The 14667-nt window shown below is 41.8% G+C and overlaps 1 protein-coding gene across 1 annotated transcript; it reads left to right on the forward strand.

Annotated features, from left to right (window-relative positions):
* Nucleotides 1–1323: 1323 nt before the first annotated feature.
* Nucleotides 1324–11136, forward strand: ARF4 (ARF GTPase 4). Its single transcript, XM_027467414.3, has 6 exons — nucleotides 1324–1660; nucleotides 7323–7403; nucleotides 7947–8056; nucleotides 8632–8703; nucleotides 9195–9320; nucleotides 10186–11136. Exons 1-6 carry the CDS (start codon nucleotides 1594–1596, stop codon nucleotides 10270–10272), a joined length of 543 nt encoding a protein of 180 aa, XP_027323215.1. The 5' UTR covers nucleotides 1324–1593; the 3' UTR covers nucleotides 10273–11136.
* The last annotated feature ends 3531 nt before the right edge of the window (nucleotides 11137–14667 follow it).

Genomic DNA, 14667 nt, shown 5'->3' on the forward strand with positions numbered 1-14667 from the left:
CTTATGAGTCTTAGATGCAGGGTATGACTTTTTATTTTTTTCTCTTGGGTAAGCAAAGCTGCTCAGCATCTCTTAGAGAGAGACCTCTGCTTAGTCAGACTTTGTGAATCTGTATCATGTAAGTGACCAGAAATACATGATGCAATGGAGTGTTGTAGTTTGATCATGCATCATGGTTATTGTGTGATATGGATCCTGCAACTCTAAGAATCCAAATAGCAGAGACTGACTTCCAAGCAAAATTTATCCACTCTTCAAACTATTTCCTGTACACAGCTGACAGGCCCTGGAGAAACATGACAGTGGGAAGCAGGCTGCAAGCAAAGTTCAATTCACGTTTCTTTAATGGAGGTGACGTTAGCTTCAATCCCTGAACTGGATGTTTAAACAGAATTATTTGAACCTTTCTCAAAAGAAAGGCAAAAAGGAAAGTTGCACAGGGTTATTTGCTCTGTAATGCTTCTTGTAATAGTGGTTCAGAAGTGCCTTAAGCTAGAGCTGCAAGCCTTGGCCAGAGGTGGGCAGGAGGGTGGAGCAGCCCTGTCCTGCTCCCTGCAGGTTTTTGGTTGCCCCCTGCCCTTCCACCTGCCCCTTTCATGGGAAGGGCTCAGAACCCAGAGCCAGGCTTGGAAATAATCACAGTTCTATACAGACTAAAGAAAGCTGTGTGTGGGGATCAGAGATTTTCCTTCTCACGTCATACCTCCCAAAAAGGAACACGTTGCTACTAAAACGTGGCTCGTTTCGGTTTTCATTCCCGTGTCTGTGCTCTGCCTGCTTCCTGCTGGGGCAGCCGTGCACACACCTTGGTGCCAGCATCACCTTGTTTACATTCCCTCTGCACCTTCTGGCTCCAGTCAGAGAAACAAAATCAGGAGCAGACCTGCTGCGATCAGCGCTCCTGGGGCTGGGGCTTTGGGCTGTTTTGTTTTGTTTTGACTTTTTTTTGTTTATTTTTTTACTGTGTGTTCTGTTTGTTACTAGGACATCTTTGGGGTCTCCCTGGGGCTGTTTTACCCCCCAAAACCACCCTTTCGTGCTCTCCACACCCCTTTGGCCCTGCTGGCTGCGCCAGCGACGCTTGAGGCGCCCCGTGGGCGAGTCCCAGGGGCCGGGGGGCGAGCTGTGGCCACGCACAATGCCAGGCCTGGGCCGCTACACGCCCCGCGGACTACATTTCCCAGCATGCCGCGCTCCGCGGGCAGCCGGAAGCAGCGGCGAGGCGGGAGCGAAGCCCTTCGCCTACACCCCCCGGCACGCACCAGCGGCGGCGCTGAGAGGGGAGCGAAGCGCGGAGCGGCCGCGGCGCCTGCTGGGAAACGTAGTCCCCGCCGCCGTTGGGCGTTCGGGCAGGGCGGCGGGCGGGGATGTGGCGAGCGTGACGTGATTTTGTCCGCGTTGGAGCCGGGGCGGCCGTGGCGAGCGTGACGTGGCACAGAGCGAGCGAGGGAGCGACGAGGCTCCGGGCACCGAGCAGCAGCAGCCGCCGCCCGCCCCATATAAATCGGCGCCGCCCGCCCGCCGCCAGCCGTCCCCGGAGCCGGGCCGCGCTCCCCTCCCTCTCCCTCTGCCACCTCCACAACCGCCGCCGCCATGGGCCTCACCATCTCCTCGCTCTTCTCCCGCCTCTTCGGCAAGAAGCAGATGCGCATCCTCATGGGTAAGGGCCCGCCGGGCCTCGCGTCCTGCCCGCCGGCCTCCTCAGCCTCCCCTCACGGCCTCCCCCCCGCTCCCCTCAGGGTCGTTGGGGAGCGAAGGGGGAGGATGGGGGTGGCGGGGGGGCCGCCCTTCCTCCTCATCCTCCTCCTCATCCTCATCCTTGTTCTCCTCGCCCTCTCCTGCCGCCCCCCCGGCAGTTGTTTGAACCCCGAGGCTCGCCCCTCAGGGCTGAGGGGGGGGTCCTGGGGTTCTCCCCTCGCCCCGCCATGGCCGATGTTCCTGCAGCCGAGGGCTCGGCGCCGCTGCTTTGCGAAAGGAGAGGCCCTGGCAGAGCATCTGCGCGCTGGGCTTCCTCCCCGCTCCGCGCACGAGACCGTAAAACCCCGTAGGTTGGCTTTTTTAATGCTTAATGAGTTTTACTGCCTGGCCGTAATTATTTATTTGGGCCTGGATTATGGTTCGTCGTGCAGCAGCCGAAGCCAGGAGCTGTTGAAGATTCCCACTGTAAGGTTGCAGTTCAAAAGGTCAAAGCGAGCGCACACTGCCTGCCTGCCTGCACCATTTCCTCCTCCGCTCCAACTCTTCCCTTCCTTCCTCCACCCTGCCGAGCTTTATGCACAACCGGATCTTAATCCCCCCCTTTTTTTTTTTTTCTCACATTCTTTTACCAAAGCGAGTGGAACTTGACTCGTAGTTGTCTGAAGTAGCTCGTCCTAAGAAATTTTATGAATTGCTTACGTCGACGTAGCCAGCAATAGGGCTGGGGCCTGACTATGAAACTTCTTGGCACGCTGGCTCAGCCTTAATGCTGCACTGCAGACACCAAATGCACCTTTTTTAAATGATAATTTTTCATGCTCTGCATACATTTTGTGATGACAGAGTTTTCGTTACACGCGCAGTAATTTTTATTGTAAATTCTGTGCTTGAAATGAGAGACTCTCATCCATTTCAAAATAACCTGAGTAATTTCTGTCTTTTGAGACAACACAGGACATCTGTTAGTTTCAAGGAAGTGATTTGACTGTCTGCCTAGCAGTCGGACTCTTCATATGACTCTAAATGAGTGATGCGAAATCTTCAAATGAGCTCGACTGTAACATGAGATGGTGTCAATGATGCTTGTAGCTCTTTTGCATTCTGCAAAATAATGAAAACAGGCACGCAACACCAGACAAATCAAAAGAACTTGCCAGGGCTTTAGTTTCTTCATCGGTAATTAGCTCAAATGAGGTTAGATATGGGTTAGGGAGTTGTGCTTTCTGCTAGTTGCTGCATCAGTTTCTTCTGACTACGATTTCAGTGCTTTTACCCTATTCAAATGTAGGGCAGGGTGAGAGCAGGAGAATGCTCCATGCTTGTTACGTAGTATGAGAGGAAAAAATGTTTCCTATATTATGATGAGGGTGTAGTGTAGATCCTAAACTGGGTGTTTAGAAGCAGGATATGTACTGTGAATTGCATAATTCACCTGTAAAGTGTCAAAGAAGCTCAATGTAGCATTGTGCATTGTATGTTGCTACTTTGAGGAGAGATGTCTGAACACTGAGACTGAATTAAACTTTTCCTCAGAGGTGGTAACTTTAGATTTATGCTTTGAAAATGAGCTCGTAAGGTTAGGCAGTTAATTTTTTTTTGCATGTGGCATACTGATGAAGTAACTGAATGGGGTAAGATGTTCATGAAGAAATATTAAGGGGGGAAATATTATAGGAGTGAGTTGATAGTGAACAGATGACTCATTTATAATTCATACTTCCTTTTCACAGCTTTCTTGTGTTTCTCTGAAATTCAAGTTAAGTAGAATTAATCTAGCTCGTAAAACAGACTCGATGTTACTGAGTTATGCAGAATTTGAGTACATATCATCGGGTGTTTTGAGGGCACCTGAAACTTTCATTGCCAACAGCAAACAGCACATCATCTTTTATAGTCTCAAGCTACATTTGTAGTGAAAGGTGCTGGTATGTCATTATGGAGCTTTCTTTTCAGGTGCCTTTGAATAATAAGGTGCATTTCAGAAATATTAACTTGCTTCTGAAGAAAGGAATGTAAAATAATTCCTGGATCTACTTTATAAATGGAAGTGACGTAAGAGAAGAGAAAAGAAATAACAAAAGGGAAGGATCAAGTGACTTACTGTTAGACAAGGCAACCAGGGCATTACAGCAGAGAAACTCAGTCCTGATCCTACATGGACGTGTCTCTAAAACTTCACTCGTACTTCTTATGCTTAAAAAGGAACAGTATTCATTGGGTGCCTTTCAGTGCCATAATTCAGCCTGCTATCTTCTGGTATAGTTGTGTGAATGGTAACCAAGATAATAGCTACTCAGAAGCTTCAAATACAAAGGTAATTGTTAAATACATTTTTAAAAAAGGCCAGATTCTTTGGGGAACGTTATCGTGCAGAGCACAACTATTTAGCAGTTTTTTTATTATTTTCTTTAAGCTACTGTGCACTTGCATGCTGTTGGCTTTCTTCATGCATGTGTTTTCTTGAAGCTGTATTAAGAATTGCCCCTTTGGGGCCTCCAAAGAGTTACCACTGGAAACTAAGCCTGAAAGAGGACTAGTATGTGAAGGATAAATAAAGACAAGTGTTAAGAGAACTGGTATTGAGCTAAAAGAAGTGAAGGAGTAGCCATCTCTAATGAATTGGGCTACAGTAATTTTGTTTATCTTTAAGCTGTTGTTTGTCACAAGGTAGACTTCTTTAATTAGTTAAATCCAGTGGAAGCTCCTCCCACCCCCTCTCTGATCAAAGTAGGAAGCTGGGGATTGTTGGGGGGGGTGTGATGTGGTGTTGGGGTTGCTGTTCCCAGGGACAAGCAAACTGCATGCTGGAGATGTAGAAGCGTGATGGACAGACTATAAATAAAACATCCTGAAGAGAAGTAAAGGACCTAGAACTACCCTTGTTTTAACAGCAGCTGGAAGCTCTGTAGGTGTTTTTTCTCTAGCTAGAGGAAGAGGATGTTTGACTTAAATTGTTTCAAGTGCAAGTCGGAGCTTCCCATTTGTACTTGAATTGTAATCTCGGTGCTTTGTGCTGTTAAGTGTTGGCTGTAATACCCTACATCGAGATTCTTACACTTACACCTTGTCCTCTTGGCGATGGATAGTCACAGTGGGAGCAGGGTGGACATCTAGAGTAGGAAATTTATATTATTTGAGGATTTAAGACTTAAATTGAGGTTACTATCAAGATCAACACCTAAGCTTTATGATACGGAAGTAACTCCTAGATTTACATTTAGTGTTACAGAGTAAACATAAATGTATTTATTCTTGGAAAACACATGATCCAGCAAGTAGTATAAACTGCTGGACTCCTAAAAGCTTCCTAGTGGCTCTAAAAATTAAAAGTGACTTGGTACTCTGACTTCTTTTGTTCTAAAAAGGGGAAAATCGGCAAACTGGAATAAAAAGTATGAACAGAGGCTATGCTGCTGGTAGCTATTGATAATTTAAACTTCAGGTTTCTAATTTGACTTAAAGTGGCAGTTTCTGCGAGTGGGGTCATGATGATTTGCAGAAACCTCTGTTAAAAGCTGCTGTCTCAACAGTGGAGTCAGAAGAAGAAAACGTCTGTCCATAACTCAGCTTGCCTCTGTGCAAAGTTCAACGGCTTAATTAAAATTGTGGATAAGAGTGGGCTTAAGCAAAGGCTCTGGGCTTTGTGCTCACAGAGCTAACGTGGCCTGCCAATGCCATCAAGGCAGCAGGAGGTTCTGGAGTAAGAGCAGGGTGGGTAGCTGGGGCAATTGTTTCTGGAGTTCAGACAACTTAAAATTCTTGACTAATTTCTGTTTTCTTTGTTGTTGTTGACTGGGGGAAGTTCGTGAGCATGTGTATCTTTAATTTGGTGGTTCACTTACCGGAAAACTTTTATATACGATGCATGTACACAATATGCTTTCTTGTAGATATCCAGGCATCCTAGAAACATTTGCTTGAGGATGACCTATGTAATAATATTGGGTTTCAAGCATTGTGCTATTAAAGCATTGTTTTTCAGCTTAGATGGAGTGTACGAGGGTTTCAGAGTTTGCTTAAAGGGTTTTTTAAGGCTACCTGGCACTTCAGTGATACAGGGAAAATGCTAATGCTTACAAGTTTCATGACTTGTTCCTGTGAAACTGCACTCTGTTTTTTGTTCTTGTGCATTTGGTTCTAGACCAATGCTTAGACAGTAACTTTAAGTAAGACTTTAAGGTTTTTAAGTTTAATTTGAGCATTTGGGGAATCTATTCCTTCTCAAAGAGCTTTGTTCCTGATGGTAGTTTTTTTTCCCCTTTTACTCCATTATATTAGTGCTTAGAACAATTTTTTTTTACACAATAACAATACCAAAGAAACTGCATTCACATCTATGATCTTGTTCGTGGTATTGAAATATAGAACGCTTAGGTTTTATAGTTTCCTGTAACCCAGTTGTTTCTGTCTTGAGAAGGAGGCAGCTTTTTAAGAGTTGGGTTTCGTTCTGAATAAGTCGGGTATTTTCAATTCCATGTTATTGCAGTGCCAAGGAAATGGTTGTATTGTTAGTAGTCAAGTCATTGAGCACTCAAAGCTTATGTATGGCAGTCACCAAGTAGGAAATTAGTGGAGAACACTTAGCAGTGTTATCAACAAAGGATGACAGTAGGTTTCTGCTCTAAGTATTATTCGATTCTTCTATGTGGGTTTTATTTTTGCTTGGGCAAAAATTTTAAATTGCACAAATAGACATCTTATTCAAGCTATTGCTTGCTGAGTGCTTAGAACCTACTTCTTATTTAGGTGTTTGTGCTCAGCATTGGATTATAACATAAATAACTGTATTTTGAGTTGCTCTTGCAAGCTCTGAAATGTCTAACACTAAGCAGTTGCACAAACAACTTTAGGAAACTACAGCGTGTGCCTATAATGTCAGTGATGCTTCTCAAAAAAACAGCTTTAAGGCTCCAGTTTCCTTTTTTTAAGGATCATGTTTTTACCCTAGAACTTGCCTTTTAAAACTGCAAGCTTAATTGTAGTTGTAACACCAGAAGAGCAAATTCCAGTGCAGGAGGCCTTCTATAAGGATCAAAAGCAGATTCTCCTAAAGAAAGCATCCTTGGGGGTCTCAATGAGTAGAAGTGATGTCATGGAAAGAGTTACAGCCCTTATGGTCTACGTGGAAGGAGAGCAGGCTTTACCTAACATGCTTGCGGTTTTGTTACTGCAAGAGAAATATTTTAGTGAAGGAACAAGGGGCTGCAATGAGAGAGAGGAGCAGTTGTGTGATCAGTTAGAAGTGACATTCTGCTTGTAGAATGTTTCCAGGCACTTAAGACCATCTTAACTTACAGAGAAGAAACTTTCAAAGACAATCAGAAAACGTAAGTAGCACAAACTTGAAGGAAGAAGACTAGAAACTTCTGCGTCTGTAGGTTGTGGTTGAAAATGTGTTATTGAGCTTGTTTTCTTTGCTGCCTGTGCTCTGTCTCGGTGCTGGGTAGAGAAGGTGGGGCAAAGCATACAGTACTATATCAACAGTGACTTAGAGTATTTAAACAGTTGTGTCCTCTTGGGGTGGAAAAAAAAAGCTAATACTCTACATTTAAAATGGCCTACCTTTGAAATGGAGAGGTTGTAGTTCTTATTGTGAACTAAGCCAAATTTTCTGTTTCTTGTAGTTGGTTTGGATGCTGCTGGTAAGACAACCATCCTTTATAAGCTGAAGCTAGGAGAAATTGTCACCACAATCCCCACTATTGGTAAGATAACCAATTCTCATGTCTTTAACCAATTCTTGTCTCCATTCTCATTACTCTGTATTTCTGCTCTGGAGGTGGGCTTCTGAGAGTAGGAATTTGTTGACCTTGCTGTTAATGTAGGAATTAAAACAAATGTGAGCTTTTCAGAATAATTTGTAAGATCTGGTAATGCCATGGCAGAGTAACTGTCCAACTGTATCCCACCAAACATGCATCCAGACTGGAATCCTGCTCTTGACAGTGGCCAGCAGCAAGTGCTCAGGAGTATGGGAATCAACGAGGTATCAGTACTTAGCCCAAGCACCATGAGCCTCCAGCAGGTTGTGGCTGAAAGACTCTGAACTAAAGGTGGTGTACTTGGGTGTAAATGACTTTATTTTTTCTTTCAGTCACTTTTATTTTTGATTTCCCAAAAAATAAAATGGCTTATCAGAATTTAATTGCTAGAAGTAGCACTTGAAGTTGCTGTCTTTTAACATGATTAGAATTACCATTTTAACAATAGCATTAACTGTTTCTAACTACTTGACTCTTTTATTTCAGGTTTTAATGTGGAAACAGTAGAATACAAAAACATCTGTTTCACGGTTTGGGATGTTGGTGGTCAAGATAAAATTAGACCTCTTTGGAGGCATTATTTCCAAAATACACAGGTAAGAGTTTTAAGACAACAGTAGTTAATGACTTGTTTTGTAAAGACTCATTGTTTTGTACCCTATATACTCTGTGTTCTATAGCATAAATATGGGAAGTTGTCTTCTGTTCCTTCCTGTCAGAAGGGTTCCTCACTATCTTCCTAAAGTTGTGAGGATACCCAGATTTTATTCTAGTGGAAGCTAGGTTGTTACCCTGAAGGCTTCAGGTCTTAGTCATGAACATAGCCTGGCAAGGATGAAGCCCTTAGAATCTGTCAGTATTCAGTAATATGTTAGCTTATGAAACCTTACTGGTTTTTTTTTGTCTTGTTTGTTTGTTTTTCAAATTAACAGTTCCCAATCTAGCATATAAACTGACATTTCTGATTTTTTAAATTTATTTAAAAGATGTAGTTTAATTTTGCAGTTGCTACTCATTATGTAGCTGTTCAGACAGGTATCTTGCATTCCTTGAACAGGTTTTTTTTTTTTTTTTGTTAAATTTGCTTCCATAAGAGTTCTTTAATTTTTAAAATGATATTGGGTGTTTGCATTTTACAATGGTTTTTCAAAACTGCTTAACTTTCTTGCAGGGCCTCATTTTTGTGGTGGATAGCAATGACAGAGAGAGAATCCAGGAGGCAGCGGAAGAGCTGCAGAAAATGGTAAATGTTGATACCTTTTATTTTTTTTATGTATCAGATTCCTGAACAGATTTCTTTTTTTTCCAAGTTGAGGGGGTTTGTAGAGTGCATACTGTATGTACCAGTTAGTGCTAGTTTAAGTAGTGCATTGAGCTGTAGTTACAACTCCGTAGAGTGCTTTAGCTCAAGAACTACCAATGTGTCAAAACCTTTCTTTCATTTGCTAGAACATTAAGAGAAATGCAGCAGATGGAAGAACAATTTTAGTAAAACAGATTGCCATGAAACTCTCAGCACCAATGTCCTAATAAATTTAAATGCCTAATGAAAGAATATTTCCTTACATGTGAAAATTATGTTGGTACCAGATAAATTTCACTATGGACTTGCTAGCGACTTCAGGAGCAAGAACTAAAAAACTTATGCTTTAAACAGTGTTTAGATTCCTTTAGTGCTTGTTGACATACTTAACAGAGATAATTCAATAACGTGGCCATTTTTTTTCCTATTAGCTTCAAGAGGATGAGCTGCGAGATGCAGTGCTGCTTCTGTTTGCAAACAAACAAGATCTGCCAAATGCCATGGCAATCAGTGAAATGACAGATAAACTAGGTCTTCAGTCCCTGCGTAGCAGAACTGTAAGTGCTGAACTTGCCTGGTTGCTAATTCTGGCTTCCCTTATTGTATATCATAAAAATATTTTCTTTAAAGGAAAGGGAAGTTTCTACCTCTTTTTGTAGAAAGATGAGCATTGTCTGTGGACAGTGCTTAAGGTTTTCCTTCAAAATACTTGATTTAGAAGTATAATCCAATTTGTACAGCTGTTGCAGGTGTTTCATCTCTTAGCTCTTTCTGGAAAAATAGAAATACTCCAGGCTGTTACTGAACTCTAGCTGTCAATGTTTGACAAAGAGTGTGGTGGGCTTGCCTGTTGTCTCAGTACTAGCTGTTCTTGGGGAGAAAATGCATTCTGCGTTCTTACCTCTCCAGAGATGGGAGGAAATTAAGTAGCTGCTGAGTCATTAGATTCCATCTGCACAAGCCTTAGAGATGTATGGTTGCTTCACATAAACAGTCTATCTTTAGGTAATACTCAGTCTCTTTGTTGACACACCAAGATGATAATTTAAGATGTCTTAGAGGTCCATTAAATTAGATAATTCCACACCCATTTCTTGGAGAGCTGTCTTGGAAAACCAAGAAGCTGTCTTCCTGCATAGAAAACAAATGCAAATTCTGATTTTTTTTTCTTCTTGATGAACTAAATAGTGTTCTGGTTTTTGTTAGACATCCAAAAGCTCTGCGTTGGCCTAAACCCTACTTATCTTGTATATATTTTTCAAAACTTTAAAAAATACCCTCTGCTCAATATTGATTCTATGGTACAAAATTATGTTTAAAGAATGTTTGAGCGTTGATCTGAGCGTCACCCACAGTGATAATTTAAATACTAGCAAAATTCAAACTAAGTTTACTTTTTTTGTCTGTGTTCTGTGTTAACAGTGGTACGTCCAAGCTACCTGTGCTACGCAAGGAACTGGTCTGTATGAGGGACTTGACTGGCTGTCAAATGAACTCTCAAAACGCTAACTCAAACTGGATGACTCTTTCACCAGGGACATGTTTGATATAAGTGGTCTAGGCTTGTTACAACAAAATTAGTTTGCATCTTGGTTATTACAGTATCTGGAACTGATATTTGGGCAGGATATTAAAGCGTTTCAACTTATTTTGTTGCCAATTATTGTTTACCGAGCTACATGTTGCAAAGGTAGCAATATGCTTGGGTAAAAATCTCCTTAACTTGGACAAAGTGTATCTTCTGATTTTATTCCCCTTGTTAGTCTAAATGCCTGAATATAGTTATTGTGACATCTTTGAGATCTGTTTTGAATACTTTTTGAGCCCTGATAAATTAATGTTTTAATTTTTTTCTCCCTGCTACTTTTAGTTTACTGATGCCCTGTTTCATTCCTCAGACAGTCTGCTGATTTAAAAATGTAGCATTCTGTATGTATTTATTTCTATCCCTTGCCAAGAAGAATTCCTAATATTGCTTGTTCCCGCCAAGAAAATGCTCTAAAACACTATTCAAATCTACTGCACTGAGGAACATTTTTATTAATCTTTGGGTTCTATTAGCCCGACTTGCCTTTGTGTGAATTGGATTCGATGGGTAGAATAGTTCTGTGCTGGTTGCGAAGAGCTCATGTTGAGGTTGTTTTTAATATTCAGCAGATTGTCTTCCTTTATATTGTATCTTTTTTTATGTTGCATGTTGCTTTTTGGTATCAGCCTGACTATTTTCGCCCAGTGTATAATAGTTCTGCTGAAGTTTTACTGTTTGTTGGTGAACATATCTTCATAAAGAGATTTTGGAAAATTCATCAAACTCAATGGATTAGTTTATTCATAACCCACTTGGAATTATTCCTAATAAAATGATAAAATGTATAGTTCCGTGTATGCTCTTCTTGATTCCTGAAATAGTTGAATTGCAAGTTGTCACTTAATCATTTTCCATAAACTGAGTTTTCCTGCAGCTTGAATGTGAACATAAATCTCATTTTCACTTGTTTGGAGCTATATAGATGGGGACACAAAGTGGGCAACGAAGTTGTATACAGTGCAGTAGAGTAGTTGTCATAAAGACATATGATTCTGTAAGTGTCTTTTGAAGTTGTAAATCTAAAATTCTTTTTAAGATGTCCAGATATGAAAATACTAACAGTTACAAAAATGGTAATAAAACAAGTACGAACTGCCTGAAAAGCATGCATGTCTGTTTCGTAGTTGTTTCTACGTTTAAAAACAACCTGGGGGCTAGCAGGAGAATCACAAATTCTGTTGGTGGCTAGCTAGAAAGTTAACTCAAACACTTACACAGGGCTTTAACCAATACTATGCTTATGGTGATGGTCACCCCCAAAAATAAGGTCTATGTAACTGCTACTGTGTGCTTTCATACTTATGCCTCCCTCTTCCCTATCATGGTTCCAAAATATTTAAATTAACATGTTTTTTTGTTTTTTTGTTTTTTGTTTTTTTTTAGAACGTTTTTCTCTTGTTCTGTCTGCTGTACAGATACAAACATGGCTCAATCTTGCATATTAATTATATGTCTTTAGGAACCCAGAGCACGATCTCACTGCAGATTTAGCTCACGCTTTTCTCTTATTTTTAGTGCAGGTCTTGCTATCTTGCTACAAGAATTCCCAGTGACAAGGTCTGATAAGCTCAAGCAAGCTTAGATTAAGAGCAACTCCCAAGGCAGGTTCTGCTGTAGCTGAGACTGAAGTTTCTAGGAAGTAGTGGTACTGCAAACACACAACTGGAGGAAATTCCAGAGCCCTTGAAACGAGTCATTGACTCTCCTCAGCATGTAACAGTAACCCAGGAGATAGTTAAGGTGAGTAAGGTTTTGCTTGCACCTTTAATGGGTTGCTGATTACATATTAACCTGAGTGGATATGTCTGCTCTTTGGATCAGCAGCTGTTAATATGCATATTTCTTGTAAGGCAGTTGCTTGAAATAAACCTTGAAAGGAACACCTTGCTCAGAAGAGCTGGTTGGTCTGTAATGTGGGATGTATTGCTAGTCCCGGGGGGGTAAAATGAAATAATTATTGTGACACATTAAATGCCCTCTCCTCTTCCAAGGTAGACATTAGACTAAAAACACAAGCAGGTACATGGAAAACAGAAGACTTATCTTGAAGGAAAGATTATTTTCAGTAAAGATAGATGACTTCGTTGTTTTAATTCTTTAAGATGCTTTTGAGTAAATATGGTAGCAACTACACTTTTGAGTTACAGCATGTGAGTAGTAGTTAATATGGCAAAGGGTCACTGTGTTTGGCTTAGCGTACCAGTAGGTTGTAATTCTGCTATAAAATGAGTGATTTACAAGATCAGTCAAAGTAGTAAAGATCTTCAACCTCACTTAAAAGTGCAGTGAGGTCTGCATGAGGGGTGAGTGAAGACTACAGCTTATACTGGAAGGCAGGAGCCAGTGAGAAAAGAAATGTCTGCCTCCTGAGATAACAGCTAGTCAGAGCATGTGCTGGAGCAGTGCTCTCCTGAGTTTATTGCATCCTGTATCAGAGAAGGGAAAATAGATGAGAAGGCAAAATGAGATGTTCCTTTTTTCCTTTAACTGGCTAGAAAGGTGTAGCAATGAACATACTTGAAAAATGCTGAAAGAATACTGCCTGATTTTTTATTTTTACTTTTTATGTGGAAGACATGGAGAATTCCACTAGCTGGAATCACAGATGAGTTCAGGGTTATGAAATAAAATGGCAACAAGCTTAATGGGGCTCCTATTAAAGTGGGATCTAGAGCTGCTTTAGGGAAGAATTCATTGCTAGGCAAGATATGCCTAGCTGTATAGGGGGAACTAAATCGAGAGCTAAAAATCACCTTGTGTAGTTGTGTAGGGTAGGAAGTACAATGTATGACTTCATAAGATGTAAAAACAGGTTGGGAGCATGGGAGGTGTGGGTTAGTGGTGTATCTAAGGCTTGTTTCTCGCACCACCCCACTCATCCCTTGCCTCCCAGGAAGAAAATCAGAAGTCTTTTGTTTTTCCTTACCTAAACCCCAGTGCTGTGTTCTCACTCCAGAAATGCCTGCCTAATGCCTGACACATCGCTGCTATTGGCAGTTGGCCCGGGCTGGGCTGCTGCATTTTACTAATTAAACCAGGGATACTTGTGCTGGAGAGCAGCCAGCGCTAACTTGCGGGGCTGTATTTCTTCCCATAGATATTAAGGGATTAAATGCCATGTGCAAGGACCGTCTACTTTACTGGGTCTGTTCTAGTGCTGTGCTTTCCCTTATCAGTTGCTTCCTCCAGATGCCAGCTGTTCTGTGCTCTTCCTCTCCCTAGTCTGCAAGGAGGCAAAAGAAGCAACCCAAATTACTGATAACGGGGATTAAGAGGGACGTACTGCTTCTTGGAAGAGAGACGCAATACCAGGCAGGTCTGTTCTCTGTGCAGCTCCATCTTGTGGTACTATGGAGAAATTAATTTTTTTTCAATGTTCTGGAAAATAAGAGTACACAGTTCTAATGGGTAGATATTAAAAAGGAGGAAAAGCATACTGTTGCGGTTTAACCTGGCTGGCAGCTAAACACCACACAGCCGTTTGCTCACCCTCTCCCCTCCCTCTCTGGGATGGGGGAGAGAAATGGGAAAATGAAGCCTGTGAGTTGACATAAAGACAGTTTACTAAGACAGGAAAATAATAATAACAATAATGATAATAGTACTATTAATAATAATGTGTACGAAAGAAGTGATGCACAATGCAATTGCTCACCACCTGCTGACCGATGCCCAGCCTAACCCCAAGCAGCCTGGCCCCCCCACCCCGGCTAGCCACCCCTATCTATTGTTCAGCAGGACCCCAGATGGTATGGAATACCCCTTTGGCCAGTTTGGGTCAGCTGTCTGGGGTCTGTCCCCTCCCAGCTCTCGCTGCACCCCCAGCCTGCCCGCTGGCAGGACAGAGCAATAAGCTGAAATGTCCTTGGCTTGGTGTAAGTACTGTTCTGCGACAGTTAAAACATTGGGGTGTTATCAAGCACTCTTCTCATCCTAAGCCAAAACACAGCACCCTACCAGCTCCTAGGAGGAAAATTAACTCTGTCCTAACTGACACCAGGACACGTACGTGTTCTCAATTTCTAAGGGGAGCTTAGCCTATGTAAGCAATACAACTCCACTTCCACGCTTACAATTGCAATAAGGATCTTATTCTAAGTGGCTGAGGGATTTCTCTTCAACATGCCATATGCTTGCAAACATTAGGTCTTCAGGTGTAAGCTTTCCCTCATTTACTAAATCAGTGAATATTCTTTGCCTAGGTATAAGGTTTATGGTCTCCAGCACAAAATTTTCTCCTTATTTCTGTATCTTGAAGTTCAATTATAAACTGGATGTTTTTTTACTATCAGCTCTGTAGCGTACAAGAGGACAGA

This window comes from Anas platyrhynchos, chromosome 13, assembly GCF_047663525.1.
Source record: "Anas platyrhynchos isolate ZD024472 breed Pekin duck chromosome 13, IASCAAS_PekinDuck_T2T, whole genome shotgun sequence".
NCBI classification, from domain to species: domain Eukaryota; kingdom Metazoa; phylum Chordata; class Aves; order Anseriformes; family Anatidae; genus Anas; species Anas platyrhynchos.